This window comes from Monodon monoceros, unplaced genomic scaffold (assembly GCF_005190385.1).
Source record: "Monodon monoceros isolate NGI ecotype Baffin Bay Population unplaced genomic scaffold, NGI_Narwhal_1 Super_Scaffold_15, whole genome shotgun sequence".
NCBI lineage: Eukaryota > Metazoa > Chordata > Mammalia > Artiodactyla > Monodontidae > Monodon > Monodon monoceros.
Window position 1 is genome coordinate 85,179,497 of NW_021703771.1, and position 23,140 is coordinate 85,202,636.

Here is a 23,140-nt window from a genome sequence, read left to right on the forward strand (position 1 = left end):
GCAGAAGGGGGAACTCTCATGCAGACCCCAAACAGGAAGAGACTATCTTGCATCTCCCACTGGGAGAAGGCTGCTTACTACCTTAACTACCCAGTAGAAGAAAAGAAAATCTTCACCCCGCCCAGGCACAGCCCAGCCAACAAGAGACTGTCACAACTCAGCCAATGAAAAGACACTACACTCTGAACCCCCAGTTTCCTCCAGTGGACTCCTTGCTTATTAAGAGCCCCTCCAAACTTCCCCTTTTCCTCTGTAAAAGACCATTCCTCTCCTTTGTCTGGACTTGCTTATAGTCTTTGCTATAACATTCTTATCCCAAATTGCAATTCTCTGCTACTCCTGAAAAAAACATACCTTGCTGGTAAAATAACTGTTTTTTATTTTTAAGGTCAACTTTACACAAGTGAAGCAACCTACTTTGGTTCAGTTTCACATAACTGGAAGTTAACTGCCTGCTTATTCATAGAAAAGTACTGACTATTCCAATTTTTATTTCTCCTCTTCTGTTTCTTCCCCTATTTTGTTTCTTTGGTTATATTTGTTTTCTGATAACCAATTAAAAATTCTTTTTAAGACTGATATGGTATAAAAAGAAATTGAAAGTGAGTAAATTGGAATTAGTTGCCAAGGAAAAGACTTGATGTGTCCTGGGGAGGCTGCCGAAGGTGGGTGAGGCCCCTTGGGCACTCAGGGGCTGTGCAGCAACCAACTTGCCCCCTGTCCCAAATCATCACGTTTTCTCTCTCTACTGTATTATTTCCATTAGTGTATTTCTGTTGTCATTTATCCCATTTTTAAAAAGACAAACCAAACATTTTAAAAAGAAAATATCTCAGGGGTGGAGAGTGGAAAGTGGTCAAAAGATACAAACATTCAGTTATAAAATAAGTAAGTTCTGGGGATATAATGCACAGCATCGTGACTATAATTAATAAGACTGTATTGGATATTTGAAACTTGCTAAGGGGAGTAAATCTTGCAGTTCTCACCACAAGGAAAAAGACATTTATAACTATGTGTGGTGGTGGATGTTAACTAGACCTATTGTGAGGATAATTTCACACTATGCACATATATTGAATCATTATGTTGTATACCTGAAACTAACGAAAGATTATGTGTCAATTATATCTCAAGAAAAATATCTCAACTCCCTATTTAGCTACCACCCTATTTCTCTTCTCTCTTTTAAGGCAAGACTCCGTAAAACAATTGTCTATATTTGCTGCCTACAATTTCTCTTCTTCCTCTCCCTCTCCCTCCCTCTCCTTCTCTCTCTCTCTCTCTCTCTCAAACTCAACCTAATATCTCCAGTGAAACAGCTCTTACTTAAGTCACCAATGACTCCACATTGCCAAATCCAGTTGTCAACTCTCAGGTTTCATTACCCTTGAAATACAGGCAGCATTTAACACACCGGTGATCATTCTCTCTGTCTTGACATAATTCCTCCTCTTTGCCAGGATGCACACACCCCTGGTCCTTCTCTTGCCCCTTGGACACCTCTTTTCAGTCTCTGTAGGTCCTCCTCCCATCTCAGACTTCTAAATGTTCTGTGCCAGGGCTGGCCTTTGGCTTTTATCTTCTCTTCTCAAACCACACGCACTTCCTAGGTGATCTCATGCAGCCTCACCACTCTACACACCATCCTACATGCCTATGATTCTTAACTCGTCCATATTATTAAGGCTTCTCAGAGTTATATCTCTAATCCAGATCATTTCCCTACACTCCAGACTTAAATATATCCAGCCAACTACTTAACATCTCTATTTAGAAATCTACTAGGTATCTCAGACTTAGCACATCTAAGACTAAGCACCCAGTAGTGACCTCTGTTTACCCCTCCTCCACACACACCTTGACCTGCCTCTCTGGCAAACACTCCCATCTAAGTAATAGCAACTCACCCTTCCATCTGCTCAGGCAAAACCTCGATGCGATCATTGCTCTTTTTTGTCTTTTCTTATACCAGACGTCTGATTAATCGGCAGTTCTTGTTCGCTCTACTTTCCAAATATACGTAGAATTCAGTCTACCAAATCCAAACACTTCTCCCCACCTCCATCGTCATCAGTCGGGTCCAAGCCATCTTCATCTCTCACCAGGATTACTGCACTAGCCTTCTACCTGCCACCACCCTTGGCAATGAAAATGCTGCCGAATTTATTAAGATTTCTGCACTTATGTTTGCATTAGTAAAACCGGTCAATACTTTTTCTATTTTGTATAATGCTCTAATTTTTGTTTTAGGAATAAAATTCTGTCTTGAGTGAGATAAGTTATTTTCTTAGCTTTGGAAACACATACTTTATATTATGTAGGAATTTTCTCCTTTTTTATGTTTGGTGGAATTATCCAGTAAACGCTTTTGGGTATCATGCCATTTTAGGGGGTCTTTTAATAACTTTTCAGTTTTTTTTCGTTGGTTAACAATATATTTAGGTTTCTTAACTCTTTTTCAATCAATTTTAATAATTTATAATTTCCTTAAAATTTCCCATTACATCTAATTTTTCAAATGCATTACTATCTACTATTCCTTATTAAATTAGTAATAATCGCCCTGTTGCCTGTACTATAGTTACCTTTCCTTTCGCGTTCCTTAATATTTGTTATTTTCTTATTTCTTGAATAGATTGCCAAACACAGCCTATTTTATTGATCTATTTAAGAAAATATCTTTTTCATTATTAATCAAGCCTGTGTTTTAAATTGTGGGCCATTAATTTCTTTTCATTAATTCCCTCTGCTTTTAAAAAGTTTATTTTTGGTGTTCTAGAAATGAATATAAGAATATAAATTTTCATCCTATTGCATACCTTAGGTTTGGTAGATTTTGTCCCCATTTTACATTTGAGCCTTTTAAAAGTTATATTTTTAAAAGGTCACCCAGATGAAGAGTGGCAAAGTAGAAATTCAAATCTAAGTGTGATTTACACTATACCAGAGAAGTTCTTTTGAATGTATCACACGCAAAAGACATAGAGATGCAATTCACACAAAAAGAAACATAGTTAACATATGGCAATATGTTTATTTGCTTTAAAAAAAATATTAAAATAATGGCATGTCATTTACACAAGAAGAGATATAATTGCCAATCAAACTGGGTTAAAATGAAACCTTAAATTGGAACAATAATTTGATAAAACAACTTAACAATGTATATTAATTGTCATAAAATATTTGTGTCCTTTGACCAAGTAGCCTCGAATTAGTGTTTTTCCTCAGGACATATTTCATAAGACTAAAACTGCTATATAAAAATTAGAATATAATGAAACATATCTACAGCATTTTGAGCGACAAAGACAGTACCCACGAATTCTAAACCTGGCTAAATTTGTCATATTCTAGCACTCAGGACCCAAATACTCTTCTTATCTTGTTTTCTCTCTCTTTTCCTGTCAGAAGCTGGAACCACTTAACAACAACAACAACAATAATAGTAAAATAAAAGATTAACTTTGCTGACTAGATGAAAACAAATGACACAGATATGACAGCTACCACATCCCTCTAGATCCCCTCCTGCCTCAACCTCTCTGACCAGGGCTCTTTCCTGCACTCATTCAGTTCTGGCCCAGATGACTTCCTTCTGTAACGTGAACCTTCCTGCCTCTGGGCCCTTGCACTTGCTGTGCCATCTGCCTGGAGTGCTCTTCCCGCAGTTCTCAGCATGGTTCCCTCCTTCATCTCCCATAATATTTCCTCAATTACCCTGGTAAGCCATCCCTGGCTGCACACTCACACCCCTAGCACCACATCCTCTGTCCTGGCTTTGTCTCTACAGTTAAGACCACTCCTAATCCACCATCACTCTCTATCAGCTCATTCTGCTTTATTCTTCTATGTACTTATCATAATATTTATCACTGCCTGATATATAAAAATTAAAAAAAAAACTTGCAACTGTCTCCACCACCTTCCATACTATGATAACTGGAATACTGTTTTGCACTGTATCCCTAAAACCTAGAACAGTTCCTGGCATATAAATGCCCAAGAAATATTTGTCTATGGAATGGCAGGTAAGGAGGAAGACACGGAGAGAGGGAGGGATGGAAGGAGAAAGAAAGGAAGAAAGAGGGGACGGAGAAAGGGCTTCAGACTTATAGATCTGACTTGACTTCATGGAAAAAACATCTTCCATTTCTGGATCAATAACCAGAAATGTCCTATAGTTTCTTGGAAAAGCTAATTCTCCCTAAACCCTATTACAGATACATAGTGTCTGAGGGCTACCTGGCCTACCTCGTCTTATCAGGGTCAAGCCACAGTTGGTCTATAATGTCATGGCACTGCCTCCACCTTCTAAAAAATATATTAATAATGCATACTTTGTCCAGAGAATGTCAACCCAGACCCTAAGGAGGCCAACGGGAAAAAAAGTTATTTTAAGTGAGTGTGTCTCACCGGGAAAGACAGAACACAATCCCTCTAATTAAAGAGCTCTCCTATGGAGTAGGGGGTATATAGCCTTTTTTGAGCTGCTACAGAAGTCAAAACAATACTAGTAGATGGCAATTAAAGAGAGATTGTTTGGCGCTAAGTGAGAAAGTATGTCACAATAACCGGAACTGCCTGGAGGGGTAAGAACCTGCGTCACTCAAGAGCATGCTTTTGACAATGGGTGTGCCCTGTGGCCAGTCACCATTTACCAAAAGTTTGCACTAGGATTTCTAAAGCTTAATTTTAGCTTAAAACATTGGTATACTATTTTATAATGCAAATTCTATGTATCAGAACTGACCAAGATCTGGGGTATATTCAGAAAAAAAAAAAAACAACAACAACTTTTAAAGATCCTAGCAACTGATACTATTCTAGGTTATCAGTTCATAGAATTACCATTTCTCACCTGGAATTGCATTTTCTCCAAATTTGGTATAAAGTAAAAGAATTTTATAAAATAATAGCAAAGAAAAAATGACTATGTATAGTTTATCATCATTTCTAATGGGCTTAAAGATAGTGTGTGGTATTGTCTGCATCTCTTCTCTCTTCACCCGGAGGAAGGCAATGGCATAGTAAGAAGTAGGTGGCAATCTGAATCCAAGATGTCTTGTGGCGATATTTTGCATAACTAAAATATATAGAAATGCATTCAATTAAAAAGTCTACTCCTTGTCTATATAGCTGTTCTCCCCAAAGAGAACCTGGCTTATAATTGAAAGAGTGAGCTGCAGTAACAAAATCAGTTATGACAGACAGTATGGCACAAAATCTTTAAACTGGGGGACCCTGGAGGCGAAGGGCGAGTTCCACCAAACAGGTGGATAGAGTTAATATATTGAAATAAGCAAGGTATCAGAAGGGCAGCTCTGGTCTTTGCTGTGAGCAGAACAGGGTGTAAGGAAAACACGGGGTGGGTTGAAACCACCTTTTTGGGCATCTCTTTTCCCACTTCTCTCAAAAACAACAACAATGTCTAAAATCTTCTGAAGGCTATAAAGGTTAAATTGAGGTCAGGGGTTCCCTATAAACTAAAGTTATTCTAAAACAAGAATATTGATGAGTAAGTTGTAGTTTTTTTTCCTACTGTCCTGGTTTTACAGACACCTGGTACTATCTCAGAGATCTGAGATAGTAGCTTTGCCAATATCGACACCCCAGTATCTTATGACGGCCCAGGTCCACTTGTGAGAATCTTCTTTTATCCTCAAACATGGCTTTTCAGCCATTTCTGCTGCTCTCAGTAGCTGTAAAATTCCAGGCTGATCCCTCTGTCCCCTGATATACCTCGAAGCACTCAGTCTTGGGAACTTTCCAGGTGTGAACCCTGTAAATGTGAAGTTAATAGTGCATGTACCCAGGAAAACCCTGAGACTTACAGAACCCTTAAGAGTCTGTTAGGTTGCTAGGGACAGAAGGAATTCTGCCCAGTCTCCAACAATGGTCCTTGTCATTTTAAAGATTCCTTTCTACAGATAATTAAAAATAAAGGAACAGGTCTATATATGTGATCCTGATAACAGTACTTCAGTTTATATCTTATGATAAAGAGTGATCTCTTATCACTCTTATCACAAGGTTGCATCAGATACAATTCTGATTATTTTCAACATTGAATCCACATTTTAAGATCTTTATCTGTAAACAGGATATACAGTTAAGATTCTTTTTCATATGTAATTACAGAATTATAATTTTGTAGCATTAAACATGGCATGCTAAAATGCTCTCGATACTCATTTCCCATAAGCTTTTAAATTTAAGTCTCATAACTTTAACACTAAGTACTTCTCCTGAACGTGAGACGGTGCATTTAGTATTTCTAAAAGTACTGAAGAATATCACGTCTTCAGCTCACGAGTAGTCACCTTTTGTTCTCCCAGAAAGAAGGTGCGTGAACTTAAAGGCAGGGTTAGCCCGGTAGCACACGTGCAAAGCCACTGAGCAGGGGACGGTGAGGAAGCGGCCTGAGCAGACCGTCGCCACATGGGAACTCGGTGTCAGTGCTGCCTTATCTTATGGGTTTTCAAGAGAAGCCAGAAATCCAATCTTAATATGCACTCTCTCAATATCTAAATGTTGGCAACAAATTCAGAAAACTCCATAAGCCTGTGCAGGCCAAATGGAACGCATCTGTTAGCTGTATTCAGTTTGAGGCCTCCAATTTCACACCTCTCTCCTCACTGGCTTTACTCCATACTGATGAGTGATACGCTGCAGAGGGCACTCGCTTTTTGTAATTATTCTTCTAACACTTAAAACATGTTAGAGCACTGAAAATATACAAAAGAATTTATTTCCTATATTGTGGTACCAAAAATGATATTCACGTTACTTACTTACCCTGCTGACTTCCTTAGGAGATGATTCATCTGGGGGATGGAGAAGGAAGGGAGAAAAAATACAGTTAGAAAGTCTGAGTAGTTTCTGAAATACAGAACATGTCATTCACGCTCAATAAACTAGAAGGCTATTTGCAATGCCTCCGCTTGTGAAATCTAGGAATTTGGTTTTAAAACTCTATAAAAGTTAAACAGTAAGTGTAGAGCTAGATGTATGTATTAATTTTGGAGGGAAATGAAATAACACAACAGTTTGCCAGTCATTTTCAAGATTACCTTCTTAGAGATTCTAAAATGGTAGTACCTGCAAATATGGCTACACTGTGGTTTATCAAATACACGTACTTAGAAAGGGTTTGTAATATTTGCAATATTCTAAATGACACAACCCACATGAATATCTCAAATGGTCATTGACACTTGTGCTGTGAGGGTTATTTCCAGCATTTCTAATTTGCTGAAATAAGACATGTGCCTGCATGGCACCCTGGTTAAGGCATGAAACACACCTATTAATAGTGCTGCTTTGTACCATGGATCCCAGGAGTTGGCGGGGGCGGGGGGGGGGGGTTGTACCAGCATGTCAGCATTCTTTACTAGTAAAATCAGACTCATGGACTGACCTGGTCTAGTTGAGGCCCTCTGAAGGGCTCTCCCCACGAATCTGGCTACAGGGCAAGAATATGCCTGTGTCCACCAGCAGGGTACAAGAAACAAACTGTCCAAGACTCCACTTTAGGTCCACTGGTTAAGAGTATCCCGTGCCCAGAAACTGGCTCTGACCCAGAGAAAAGGTGTTGATATGGCCCTTCCAGAGGAAGGGTGACTGGAGCTGGGCCTCTCCAGACCACTCACAGGGAGGCAGCCTTTAATTTCATGCTGTTGCTATCTTGTGTCTTGTTTAGCAACCAAACCCTCTCTACCTGCCACCACCAGCACACACTTAACACAGCAGATTTCTAATGTATTCTACATCACCAAAAAGCACAGCCTAACCTATCTCAACACTGACAAAGTTCACAAGCCCAGACAGGGCTGTGATTCTTCTTTCTCTTTCAATATTCTTATTAACTAAACCACTGAGTCCTTTTGTTTCCTCTTTTTTCTTATCTTTCTCAGATTTACTGCTTACCATCCATTTCCACAAATAACATTAAGTCTAGTTCCAAATCACCTATCAACCAGTAACCTTTAAGCTGATCCCTGAATCCAATATCTGCCCTGGCAATCACGCCTACACACGCACACACACACACACACTCACACTCACCCCCCCCCCCCACACACACACTCACCCACCCAGTTTATCTTTCAAAAATATCCCATCTATCATGCCCCTTGGATGCTTCATAATTTAAAGTAAATTAGACTTCAAAACTTGCTGCATGTTGCCTTTACCTGGGGACCTTTTCAAAATTAGCAAGCTTGGGACTAACAGATAGTAAGCGTGCAATAAGCAGTTCCTATTTTTTTGTATTACTGTATTAATACATACTTGCTTATATATTTTTCTTATAATTGTTCCATAACGGTTTGAGCATTGCATCTGATTCCCCTAAGAATGTAACCATGTTATAGGAAAAACATTTATTTTACCTTATACACTGAAGTCACATCATAGAAACATTTTCATTTATTCTTTAACTCCTAACCTCTTATTCTTTTCTAAACCTCTCTGAAGATGGGACTCTTCGATTTAATCATCACAACAAATTTATTAACAGATTATAAAGTTGTAGAGGCATATATGTTTTAAATATTTTTTATTTTTATCTAAGAAATTCAATGAACAGGGTTGAAAATTCAAGGTTGATTAAAACATGCAAAGGAAAGCAGCAACTGTGTGAACAAGTTTACTGTGGGACTGAATGGAGTTTTCAAGCTGTGACCCTTTGGCACCTTCTACTCTCCAGTCATCAGTACGATCTGAAAGTTAGTTCAAAGGAAGAAGAGCTCGAATGTCCAGACATCTGTACATAAATGTCCCCTTTGCTTTTTCCTTTAGTTTTGCTTAGTGCTTCTCAAACTTGAGTGTGCATAAGAAACTCTACTGATAAGTATTTGTAAAAAAACAATTTTTTTCTTGCTTTATGGACAAAGTATTTGAAAGAAAAATGCTACCTATAACTTATTTCTGGATTTTTCACCTTATGTACAGATTTAGAAATAAATCATCTATCTCTTCCTCCAACTTAGAAGCCAAACAATTTTTGTTAAATGAATGTCAAGTCCATTACATTTAGGGAACATGGTCTTTTAGCTGAGGAAATTAATGGGTCCAGTGAATTTGTTAGGATAAGGGAAGCTTCCTTCCTATTTCCTATACTTGGAATTTTCATTTTGTTGAACTCTCTTGCCCAAGGCAAGTTTCAGCATGTTGCAGACAATCCATTCACTTTCTCGTCCACAATGGAGAGGACAGGATGACCGAATAGCTGAGGTGGCACAGCTAGTGGCTCAGAGCGTGCACTGTGGTCAGAAGCCCACATGGCCAGTCACTTGCTGTCTTACTTTTTGGCAAGGTGTCTGACTTCTTTTGCCACCTTATAAGCCTGAAGTGAGACATCTTATCAATATAATTTGATACTGAAAAATAATTTTTTCCACAAAAACATTTTCAATGTAAGGTTAAGAGACCACAACTTAGAATGATTCCTAAGAACCCACAACTCTGGAACGTCTCTGTACACTTCCAACACGTACTCCCAGCTAAACTGAGTGGCATTTCACATGGTTCAGGAGTGAAGCTCACTTAAAAGTGAAGGGACAGGCAATCATGGAAAAGAAGGAAATTGCCACGGATGGGAGATTTTGAGTCCTTCATGAGCATCAGATTAGCAACAAAAATGTTAACAACAGCAGACACTAATTTTTATGTGGCATTAGGGTTCTGTAAACATTTGTTTATTCAAGAAATGTGTACTATGGATCCATTATGTGCCAGGCATTTATCCCTGTTCTCAAGAAGCTTAGATTCTAGTGGGAAGAATAAACAAGAAAAAATTTTAAATAATTTCAGAAAGGGAATATTGATGCTTGTTAAAGAGAAATTTATTTTTTTTTAAAAAAGAAACCGTCTTCAATGTAAGCATCGTTTTAATAATTTTTTAAAGCCTTAGGAAGAATAGCTCATGCAACAAAAAATCCCCTGGAGGATTTCTTAGTAAGTACATCTTTCAGCAAGTACTTAATTTGGAATATTTTATAAATCCTTATAACTGTGCACATATTTGTACGTTGTTTTTTGTGATCAATTTTGATATTTCTTATATGAAATGGGATTTCAGGAATGAATCCAAATTTATAAGCAGAACTTAAAGGAATTTACATTATGATGACTGATTTAAAGTTCTGTGTCTGCTTCTAATATTCGTCTTTACTCTGGTGTTTAGCCTTGAAGTAAGAGCTCCAGAAATACAGAGTAGACAAAAATTCCACTAAAACTCATATTCTTTAGAATCAATAAGAAATTATTAAATTTTCTTACTATTTGAGCCATAAAAACTACAGACAAAAGTGAATACCATGAAAGAAAAACAAAATGTGATAAAGAAAAATAACAAATAGAATAACAGAATAAGTTTAATAAATTATTATAGATCTAAAAAAGATCCATTTAAAACCAAGCATTAAAGAGTTTTGATTGATTCTTATGATCCTTAAGTAATTTTATTCTTTGTTGATCTTTTAAAATCTTCCTACTGAAAAAGAATATATATTTTTTACAATAAAGAAAACAGATTCAACATAATCCAAGACTGCAGCTGCTAAAAATGTTGATGAATGTTTATGTTTATTGACATGAAAAATTGTCCATGATTTGGTTAAAATATATGTATATGTATTTAATCTATAAGTGTATGTAAACACATACACATTTTATAAATTATACACACAAATTGGTTTCAATTACAAATTATTTTTTCTTCAGTATATCATGTTACAAGTCTGAAATGAAAACAATTATGGCCGTGTATAATTTATACATGTATAAATGTGTTTTAATATCGTTAAAAAGAAAACTTTTTAGATCGGTTATCATTTCCTTGAAGTACAATATACAGTTATTTTGACTAAATCTTCCACGGTTAAGTTCTCGGCTTTCAGTGCTCATCCTGTAGTATAAGAAAAGAAGTCTAAGAAGTCACTCATTGATACTATGTATCCAGAGAGGAGAAACAGTGACCACAAGATAGAGAACTTGGGGATCATTGCAAAGATGTCACTGCACTTCAGTCCTTCAAGATTATCCATCTCACTTTGCCTTGCAGTCTCTGCAGATAATGTAAATGGAGCATACTTGTCTTCTCCTTGTGGGAAATACATATTTCCCATGAAAATCAATAAACCAGCCATCTTTTATACAAACTTCCATCTCTTAGGAGCTGGTGTGGCTCCATTCAGCCTCCTCCAGCCATTTCTGGCACAGCTATGGAGCTTGTCTAAAGACAGCTATGTGTCTTCTAACAATGCAATCTTAACGACTCAATCCACAAATATCTATCAGATGTCTAATACGTGCCAGATACTGAATAAATGTCTCAGTTGGCTCAATCATACCAAAGGGGAGGACTTAAATCCCATGGCTTTGAGAGAAAACAAAAAGGCAGCCTTTGGCCCTAGTTGGTGGCAGGAGCCACCTTGTAGTCATGAGAGGAGTCAACCCCAAACAATAACCCAGCAAGGGCAACAGAGGAGAAGGGGAGGCGGGCACAGAGCATTGGGCAGAAGGAGAGGGCAGCTGGGGGAGAGGAAAGAGAGAAAAGCTGGATCTCTGGAGACATTTCTAACCAATTTAATCAGCCAACCTTGAAGACTGCCTTACCTAAAGGCTTCTTCATATGTGAGACAGTTTATTTCCCTATTGATTAAGCCAATTTTACCAGGTGAAACAGAAAGCCCTCAAAAGGAAATGAGGAAAGGAAATGAAGGAAATGTAATAAAATGTTAATAGGACATTACTTTTATATCATTAAATCAATACATCATTATTTAAATTAAAATCTTCAGAAAGCTCTCCGATTCCTACCAAAAATAAACTAACCCTTTGCTTAGGATTCAAGTCCTCACAATTTGGTTCTATTTTTCCAACTGGAATCTGTAACAACAGGACTCAACCGGTCTTACTAGAGCCCCAAATATGCTCTGCTCACTCTTAACTCAAAATCTTCATACCTTCCAACAACAAGTATTTTTTGAGCACCTACTCAATAACTAAGTTCCTGGCACTATCCTCGGTGCCTACAATATATCTGAGAACAAAAAAAGCCAGTAATCCCTGTCCTCCTGGAGCTTTATTCTAAAGGCAGGAGATGGTCCATAAACATGATGAATAACTAAATTATACAGCAAGCTGGAAGTGGTAACAAAGTAGACCAGGTTAAGGAGGATCAGAAAGCAAGGGGGGAGTGGCTGGGGGCAGGCTGCAGAGGAAAGTGTGGTTAGAGAAGACCTCCTCCAGGGGATGGGCTATAAAAGCAGCTAAGGAAAAGGGAAAAGCATTCCATGCAGAGGGATCGGCCTGAGCAAAAACACTGAGGCATGAGTGTGCCTGCTGTTTCCTCAAAGTTGATTCCTCCCTCTTCCCACTTTCTTTCAAGACTCAGCTCAATTTGTATCTTGTCTCTGAGGCCCTCTCAAAAGCACACAGGCCCACTATATATCTTCCCTCAGAATTCTTACACACTCCTTTCCTGTGAGGAGAGCAGAGTGCTACATTAAAAAAGAAGATAGGCTTAGAGTCCAAAGAGATCTGTTTTCAACTCTCAGCTTCACTTACAAACCATACATGGGCTCCTTGACCTTCCAAACTTGGTAATCTCACATGTATAAAATGAGGTCACTTCAGGAGGTGCTGGGATCAGGTGAGATAATGTACATAAAGTTTTTGCACAGAGCGGGCTCTCAATAAATTGCACTTTTCTATCTCCGCCTTCAACCTGGCATTGACTACATTCTGCTTTGTGTGGATAACTATATACACACGAATGGCTTAACTTCTTCACTGAATACAAGTTCTTGGAGACAAGAGACCACATCTAACATTTCTTTTACATTACTGCGGGGGGGAGGCATCTCAAAAAATGACTCCTAAATGATTAAGATATAATGATTCTTTTGCATACAGACAGCAACGTTGTGGTAAAACATTAGGAGATTGTTACCTTTGCCAACGGTTTAAAATCTCGTGGCCTATTAAACATAGTGCTCAAATCACTTCACTTTTGTTATGCTTCTTACTTCAATTTTCTAACGCTAAAAACCAGGAATTTATGGAAGAATATGAGCCACGTAACCAAGACCTGAAGTACCAGATTGACTGATTTTTGCCAATAAACCCTCTATTTTGCAGTTACTGATGATGAAACATGAAATAATCTACAAATCACTAAATAATTGGACGGTATAAAGAACTATATACTTATTGTAGTCTTGGTCAAAAAGGGGGGGAGGAAATAATAAGTTTACAAGCTATATCACAAAACAGGAAAAATTATTTTTTTTCCCTGAAGGACTGTAATGATTTTCAGTAACTTACAGAATCACATTTTCTAGCACACCCCATCGTAGTCTATTCTTTGCATTTATTTCTATATAAATAGAAGGAGACCATTCCTAGTGAGAGTTAGTCCATGAAGCTTTCCAATTCTATAAATGAAAAGTGATGGCTTAAAAAGGCATTGTGTGAATTGCAGATGGTCTTCTGTATATAATGTAATAACTTACAAAGTACCTTCCTTATACCTATAAATATAAATATATAGAAGCAAAGTTATCATTAAACAATCATTAGGTATCATTAAACAATCACTATGTTTCTCTCCATTTCTATATATTGCGTTATAGAACTTAGCTATCTCTAAATGTCCTGGAGCTGTGTGGATTCTGTGTCTTTGAACTCTGCTTTGGTATCATGTTCGTGAGCAATAACTCACTGTAAGGTTCACCACGAGCAACCTGAGCAACATCTCTCCCAGAGGCAAATGGCAGAGCTGATCTTAGTTTCTCAATTGATAACACGTGAGCTGTTGAAATAGAGAAGCAATTCTATCATTCTGACAGAAGAAACCAAAGTAATTAAATGTAAACTCTGTTAACATTTGGAGAATTAGTCACCTTTTAGCATGGGAAGTTCTATATTCAATAACGTCTTCCAAAATTCATAGTTTCAAGTAACTATTTAGAAACAGCTAAGGAACTTAAACATTTATTATAATAGATGATAGGTAAAAATTATAAATAAAAAATTATTGAGGCTTCCTAAAACTCTTACAATATTTTGTGCCTTTAAAAACATATCTTTATAATGATGCTTCAATATTAGGATGTGGGGATATGAGAAATCCAAAGCTTTCCTATCATATTTATAAAAATAATCAACATAAAAGGGCTTAGCATCAAAGTCTACATGGTCTAGGAGTTTTCTGAGGATAGGGAAAAAAATCCCAGAATGTATTGATCACCTCTAGATTTCCCAAATTCTCTGGAGCATACAAGATTCCATGAAATTTGGACATCGCACACTGCTATGTCAACAGAGATCTTTTTTTCCTTTTAACATCTTTATTGGAGTATAATTGCTTTACAATGGTGTGTTAGTTTCTGCTGTATAACAAAGTGAATCAGCTATACGTATACATATATCCCCATATTTCCTCCTCCTTGTGTCTCCCTCCCGCGCTCACTATCCCACCACTCTCGGGGGTCACAAAGCACCAAGCTGATCTCCCTGTGCTATGCAGCTTCTTACCCCTAGCTACCTATTTTACATTTGGTAGTGTATATATGTCCATGCCACTCTCTCACTTCGTCCCAGCTTACCCTTCCCCCTCCCTGTGTCCTCAAGATCATTCTCTACGTCTGCATCTTTATTCCTGTCCTGCCCCTACGTTCTTCAAAACCAGTTTTCTTTTTTTTTTTAGGTTCCATATATATGTGTTAGCATACGGTATTTGGTTTTCTCTTTCTGACTTACTTCACTCTGTATGACAGTCTCTAGGTCCATCTGCCTCACTACAAAGAACTCAATTTAGTTTCTTTTTGTGGCTGAGTAATATTCCATTGAATATATGTGCCACATCTTCTTTATCCATTCATCTGTCGATGGACACTTAGGTGGCTCCCATGTCCTGGCTATTGTAAATAGAGCTGCAATGAACATTTTGGTACATGACTCTTTTTGAATTATGGTTTTCTCAGGGTATATGCCCAGGAGTGGGATTGCTGGGTCATATGGTAGTTCTATTTGTAGTTTTTTAAGGAACCTCCATACTGTTCTCCACAGTGGCTGTATCAATTTACATTCCCACCAACAGTGCAAGAGTGTTCCCTTTTCTCCACACCCTCTCCAGCATTTATTGTTTGTAGATTTTTTGATGATGGCCATTCTGATGGGTGTGAGGTGATACCTCAGTTTAGTTTTGATTAGCACTTCTCTAATGATTAGCGATGTTGAGCAGCTTTTCATGTGCTTCTTGGCCATCTGTATATCTTCTTTGGAGAAATGTCTATATAGGTTTTCAGCCCATTTTTGGATTCAGTTGTTTGTTTTCTTGATATTGAACTGCATGAGCTGCTTGTAAATTTTGGAGATTAATCCTTCGTCAGTTGCTTCGTTTGCAAATATTTTCCCCCATTCTCAGAGTTTTCTATTCGTCTTGTTTATGGTTTCCTTTGCTGTGCAAAAGCTTTGAAGTTTCATTAGGTCCCATTTGTTTATTTTTGTTTTTATTTCCATTTCTATAGGAGGTGGGTCAAAAAGGATCTTGCCGTGATTTATGTCATAGAGTGTTCTTCCTATGTTTTCCTCTAAGAGTTTTATAGTGCCTGGCCTTACATTTAGGCCGTTAATCCATTTTGAGTTTATTTTTGTGTATGGTGTTAGGGAGTGTTCTAATTTCATTCTTTTACATGTAGCTGTCCAGTTTTCCCTGAACCACTTATTGAAGAGGCTGTTTTTTCTCCATTGCATATTCTTGCCTCCTTTATCAAAGATAAGGTGACCATATGTGTGTGGTTTATCTCTGGGCTTTCTATCCTGTTCCATTGATCTATATTTCTGTTTTTGTGCCAGTACCATACTGTCTTTATTACTGTCATTTTGTAGTATAGTCTGAGGTTAGGGAGCCTGATTCCTCCAGCTCCATTTTAATTTCTCAAGATTGCTTTGGCTATTCGGGGTCTTTTGTGTTACCCTACAGATAGTGAAATTTTTTGTTCTAGTTCTGTGAAAAATGCCATTGGTAGTTTGATAGGACTTGCACTGAATCTGTAGATTGCTTTGGGTAGTAGAGTCATTTTCACAATGTCGATTCTTCCAATCCAAGAACATGGTGCATCTCTCCATCTGTTGGTATCATCTTTAATTTCTTTCATCAGTGTCTTATAGTTTTCTGCATACAGGTCTTTTGTCTCCTTAGGTAGCTTTATTCCTAGGTATTTTACTCTTTTTTTCGCAATGGTAAATGAGAGTGTTTCCTTAATTTCTCTTTCACATTTTTCATCATTAGTGTATAGGAATGCAAGAGACTTCTGTGCATTAACTTTGTATCCTGCTACTTTACCAAATTCAGTGATTAGCTCTAGGAGTTTTTTGGTAGCATCTTTAGGATTCTCTATGTGTAGTATCATGTCATCTTCAAACAGTGACAGTTCTACTTCTTCTTTTCTGATTTGGATTCCTTTTATTTCTTTTTCTTCCCTGATTGCTGTGGTTAAAACTTCCAAAACTATGTTGAATAATAGCAGTGAGAGTGGGCAACCTTGCCTTGTTCCTGATCTTAGTGGAAGTGGTTTCAGTTTTTCACCATTGAGAATAATGTTGGATGTAGGTTTGTCATATTTGGCCTTTATTATGTTGAGGTAAGTTCCCTCTATGCCTACTTTCTGGAGGGTTTTTATGACAAATGGGTGTTGAATTTTGTCAAAAGCTTTTTCTGCATCTATTGAGATGATCATATGGTTTTTGTCCTTCAATTTGTTAATATGGTGTATCACATTGATTGATTTGCGTATATTGAAGAAACCTTGTATTCTTGGGATAAACCCCACTTGATCATGGTGTATGATCCATTTAATGTGCTGTTGGATCCTGTTTGCTAGTATTTTGTTCAGGATTTTTGCATCTATGTTCATCAGTGATACTGGCCTGTAGTTTTCTTTCTTTGTGACATCTTTGTCTGGTTTTGGTATCAGGGTGATGGTGGCCTCGTAGAATGAGTTTGGGAGTGGTCCTCCCTCTGCTATATTTTGGAAGAGTTTGAGAAGGATAGGTGTTAGCTCTTCTCTAAATGTTTGATAGAATTCGCCTGTGAAGCCATCTGGTCCTGGGCTTTTGTTTGTTGGAAGATTTTTAATCACAGCTTCAATTTCAGTGCTTGTGATTGGTCTGTTTATATTTTCTATTTCTCCCTGGTTCAGTCTCGGAAAGCTGTGCTTTTCTAAGAATTTGCCCATTTCTTCCAGGTTGTCAATTTTATTGGCACATAGTTGCTTGTAGTAATCTCTCATGATCCTTTGTATTTCTGCAGGGTCATTTGTTACTTCTCCGTTTTTGTTTCTAATTCTATTGATTTGAGTCTTCTCCTTTTTTCTCTTGATGAATCTGGCTAATGGTTTATCAATTTTGTTTATCTTCTCAAAGATCCAGCTTTTAGTTTTATTGATCTTTGCTATCTTTTTCTTCATTTCTTTTTCATTTACTTCTGATCTGATCTTTATGATTTCTTCCCTTCAGCTAACCTTGGGGTATTTTTGTTCTTTCTCTAATTGCTTTAGGTGTAAGGTTAGGTTGTTTGTTTGTGATTTTTCTTGTTTCTTGAGGTAGGATTGCATTGCTATAATCTTCCTTCTTAGAACTGCTTTTGCTGCATCCCATAGGTTTTAGGTCATCGCGTTTGCATTGTCATTTGTTTCTAGGTAGTTTTTTGATTTCCTCTTTGATATCTTCAGTGATCTCTTGGTCATTTAGTAGTGAATTGTTTAGGCTCCATGTGTTTTTATTTCTTACAGATTTTTTCCTGTAATTGATATCTTGTCTCATAGCATTGTGGTCAGAAAAGATACTTGATACAATTTCAATTTTCCTAAATTTACCAAGGCTTGATTTGTGAACCAAGGTATGGTCTATCCTGGAGAATGTTCCATGAGCACTTGAGAAGAAAGTGTATTCTGTTGTTTTGGGCTGGAATGTCCTATAAATATCAATTAAGTCCATCTTAACACATTGTTTACAGCTTGTGTTTCCTTATTTATTTTCATTTTGGACGATCTGTTCATTGGTGAAAGTGGGGTGTTAACGTCCCCTACTAAGATTGTGTTACTGTCGATTTCCCCTTTTATGGCTGTTAGCATTTGCCTTATATCTTGAGGTGCTCCTATGTTGGGTGAATAAATATTTACAACTGTTATATCTTCTTCTTGGATTGATCCCTTGATCACTATGTAGTGTCCTTCTTTGTCTCTTATAATACTCTTTATTTTAAAGACTATTTTGTCTGATATGAGAATTGCTACTCCAGCTTTCTTTTGATTTCCATTTGCATGGAAGATCTTTTTCCATCCCCTCACTTTCAGTCTGTGTGTGTCCCTAGGTCTGAAGTGGGTCTCTTGTAGACAGCATATATACAGGTCTTGTTTTTGTATCCATTCAGCCAGTCTATGTCTTTTGGTTGGAGCATTTAATCCATTTACATTTAAGGTAGTTATCAATATGTGTGTTCCTATTACCATTTTCTTAATTATTTGGGGTTTGTTATTGTAGTTTTTTTCCTTCTCTTGTGTTTCCTGCCTAGAGAAGTTCCTTTAGCATTTGTTGTAGAGCTGGTTTGGTGGTCCTGAATTCTCTTAGCTTTTGCTTGTCTATAAAGGTTTTAATTTCTCTGTTGAATCTGAATGAGATCCTTGCTGGGTAGAGTAATCTTGGTTGTAGGTTTTTCCCTTTCATCACTTTAAATATGTCCTGCCAATCCCTTCTGGTTTGCAGAGTTTCTGCTGAAAGATCAGCTGTTAACCTTATGGGGATTGCCTTGTATGTTATTTGTTGCTTTTCCCTTGCTGCTTTTAATATTTTTTCTTTGTATTTAATTTTTGATAGTTTGATCAGTATAGGTCTTGGCGTGTTTCTCCTTGGATTTATCCTGTATGGGACTCTCTGTGCTTCCTAGAGTTGATTGACTATTTCCTTTTCCATATTAGGGAAGTTTTCATCTATAATCTCTTCAAATATTTTCTCAGTCCCTTTCTTTTTCTCTTCTTCTTCTGGAACCCCTATAATTGGAATGTTGGTGAGGTTAATGTTGTCCCAGAGGTCTCTGAGACTGTCCTCAATTCTTTTCATTCTTTTTTCTTTATTCTGCTCTGCGGTACTTATTTCCACTATTTTATCTTCCAGGTCACTTATCCATTCTTCTGCCTCAGTTATTCTGCTATTGATTCCTTCCAGAGAATAATTTAATTTCATTTATTGTGTTGTTCATCATTATTTGTTTGTTCTTTAGTTCTTCTGGGTCCTTGTTAAATGTTTCTTGTATTTTCTCCTTTCTATTTCCAAGATTTTGGATCTCTTTACTATGAGTACTCTGAATTCTTTTTCAGGTAGACTGCCTGTTTCCTCTCCATTTGTTTGGTCTGGTGGGTTTTTATCTTGCTCCTTCATCTGCTGTGTGTTTCTCTGTCTTCTCATTTTGCTTAACTTACTGTGTTTGGGGTCTCCTTTTCGCAGGCTGCTGGTTCATAGTTCCCATTGTTTTTGGTGTCTGCCCCCAGTGGCTAAGGTTGGTTAAGTGCATTGTGTAGGCTTCCTGGTGGAGGAGACTAGTGCCTGTGTTCTGGTGGATGAGGCTGGATCTTGTCTTTCTGGTGGGCAAGACCGCGTCCGGTGGTGTGTTTTGGGCTGTCTGTGACCTTATTATGATTTTAGGCAGCCTCTCTGCTAACAGGTGGGGTTGTGTTCCTGTCTTGCTAGTTGTTTGGCACACGGTGTCCAGCACTGTAGCCTGCTGGTCGTTGATTGGAGCTGGGTCTTAGCATTGAGATGGAGATCTTGGGAGAGCTCTGATAATATCTCATTGATATTACATGGGACCGGGAGGTCTCTGGTGGTCCAATGTCCTGAACTTGGCTCTCCCACCTCAGAGGTTCAAGCCTGACACCCAGCTGGAGCACCGAAATCCTGTCAGCAACATGGCTGCTAGTGCTGCAGGGTCTCCTGCAGAGGTGGGGGATGGCTGTGTCTCACCATGGGGACAAGGACACTGGGAGCAGAAGTTCTGGGAAGTACTCCTTGGCGTGAGCCCTCCCAGAGTCTGCCATTAGCCCCAATGAAGAGCCTCTAGCCAGAGATCTTAACCGATAATGAAAACAGGAGATGATCCTGGGCCTAAATAGATGATAAACATTAAGAACTCAGTAAAAGGTTTAAATTTTACTGACTCAATCATATCATTTTGAATTGTAATAACATGAATAAGATAAATAAAATAAATTGGAAATTGTGATACAAAATTCTTTAGTTCTGTGCAAATCTTTTACTTTACTTTTGATTGAAGATGTTTTTGTTACTATTGTCTGTTATAGCCTAATTACTGCTAACTTAATCTGTACATCTTGGAAGTTCTAATGTAAAACTGTTCAGAGGAAAAATTAAAGTAGGGGCTTTATTATTTTTCTCTGAAGTTACTTCACATTCACTCTATTTATTCTGCAGTATATTTCAAGTGTGCGATAGATAAAGTTTAGAACATTGGCTCTCTTTTTTGTTTCTGTGACACTGAAAATGGTAAAACTTTTAAAGAGTCTCATTTTGCTAAAAAAAAAAAAAAAAAAAAAAAATCTGCAGAAAGCTGACGTTTGTGAGCAGTTCTCTTTCTGCTTCAGACCAGCCGACAGGCCAAGAAGGGGAACACCCTCAGGGACAGAGTCTGCTCAGGCCAGTGGGAGCAAAGGGGTCTTAGCAGGGGAGTGGGCAGCTGAACCATGGGGGTGAGGATGGCCCTATACGAAGTACAGCTCTGTCTGAAAATTGCTTATTCTCTAGCAATATGTACGTTTATATTGGACATACATTTTATTTATTATTGATACCAACCAAAGGAATAAAACAAAGAAACAAGGCAAATACTTCATGTTTTTGAGACACTAACAAAAAAATACTAGAACTGAGCAAAGAATTTAACTGTCTACAATTTTTAGCATATTGACTCTTTCTTGTTACCACAACCCTATTTCTTCAACATTTCTGGTATCAGTTAAGAAGTAATGACTTGTCAATAATTCCGTATTAAGACTTTTTACTTAATTTAAAAGTAACAGCAGTTTATAGCAATGAATCACTGAACATTCATTTTCACTTTGTCTGAAGTTTGATATGGGTGACATTAGTTATAGTATTAAAATAATATTCCACGTTTGCTCATGAAGGATTAACTGAAACAGAAATGGCCTTCCAATCATCAACAACTAGAAAACCAGACAAAATGCATGAAACGAACGTTTTTAGACAGTGGCCACCAGGCAGCGAAAAGACTGTGATCTCAGAGAGAAAATATTTGAAAAAAAATCAGTGCTCTTTCAGGATAAAAGCTCACTGCAGATTAGGGACTTAAGCGGATTTCTTTAACCTGATAAAGAGCATCTGCGAAAAATCTACAGGTACCATCGTACCTAATGGTGAAAGACCAAATGCTTCCTCCTTAAGATGGGGAGGAAGGCAAGAATATCTTCTCTCACCACCCCTCTTAGGCATTGTACTGAAGGTTCTAGCCAGAAAAATAAGACAAAAAAGTGTGTGTTATATAATTTATATTACATATAATATAAATATTATATATGGTATACAGATCTGAAAGGAAAAATAAGTCTTTATTCACAGATGACATGATAACCTAGGTAGACAGTCCTAAGGAATCTGCAAAACAAGACAAAACACACCAAAAAACCACTACTAGAATAAATAAGTGAATTCAGTAAGGTCACAAGATGCAAGATCAGAGAAATTTAACTCCTAAATAGAGAAAGATACCCTGTTACATGATAAGGCAAATGACCCAGAGAAGCCAAGTCAATTTTGAAAAATAAGGAAGTTGTAGAAGCTACACTGCGTTCTAAGGCTTCCCATAAAGCTGTATTAATCACAACTGCATAGTGCTTTTCCCCACATCCTCACTGGCATTTATCTCTTGTCTTTTGGTAACAGGCTCCCTAATAGGCTTCTATTTGTACCTCCCTGATGATTAGTGATGTTGATGTTGTGCCCTTTAAGCACATACGATTTTGTCAATTATACCTCAATAAAGCTGGAAACAAAAATAAAATAGTGTGATGGAAACAACCTAATGACAGATATGTAGATAATGAACCAAAATAGAGAATCCAGAAATAAACATATGGATATATGCGATTTTTCAACAAAGCTTCCAAAGTTTTATTCACTGGAGAAAAAATAATCTTTTTTAACAAATGTTGCTGTAATAAATGGATATTCATATAGAAAAACAAAACAAAATAAAAACTCTTGACCCTTATCTCACACCACATAGGAAAATTAACTTGAAATGAACGAATTTGAAATGACATATACAAAAGAGTGAAAACTATAAAACATGAAAGAAAATCTTGAGTTAATTTATTTCTTGGATTAGGGAAAAAAATCCTAAAAGAAAAAATTGATAAAACAGACTTTATCAGAATTAAACACATTGGCTCTTCAAAAGACACTGCTGGGGAAAAAAAAAGGAACAGCCACAGCCTAGGAGATACATAATATTATATATCTAATAAAGGACTTGTGTCCAGAGTATACAAAGTAATATTACAACTCAATATTAAGATGACAAATATCCCCAATTTTAAAATGGGCAAAATATTTGAATAGATGCTTCACAAAAGAAGACATAGAAATGGCAAGTAAGCTCACTGAAAAAAAAAAATGCTCACCATCTTTAGTTGTTTGGGAAATGCAAACTACAATGAGATACCATCACATACCCATTAGGATGGTAAAGTTAAAAGGAAAGAATGTGAAGTAATTGGAAATTTATAAATTGCTAAAAGTGTCATACATCCAAATAAAGGAATATTACTGAGCAGCAGAAATGAACAGAGCACTGATACACACCACAGACACGAGTCTGAAAAGCATTACGCCAAGTGAGACAAACCAGACGCGAATACTGCCTATTGTATGACTCCATTCATGTGAAACTCCGTAAACAGGACAAAGGCAGCTGAGAGGCTGCCAGAGACTAGACAGGGATGAGGCAGGGGAGCTCGGCTGCAAAGAGGCACATGGGACTTTCTGGGGTGACAGCAATGCTGATGTGCTGATGGTTACATGACACAAT

General features: G+C 37.4%; 1 protein-coding gene across 1 annotated transcript in view; it reads right to left on the reverse strand.

Moving 5' to 3' along the window:
* PDE10A (phosphodiesterase 10A) overlaps window positions 1-23,140 on the reverse strand; it is a 317,828-nt gene that overhangs the window by 112,976 nt on the left and 181,712 nt on the right. The window contains exon 3 of the mRNA XM_029223680.1: window positions 6,802-6,830. Within this exon, the coding sequence (XP_029079513.1) occupies window positions 6,802-6,830 (29 nt within the window). The remainder of the gene's footprint in view (window positions 1-6,801; window positions 6,831-23,140) is intronic.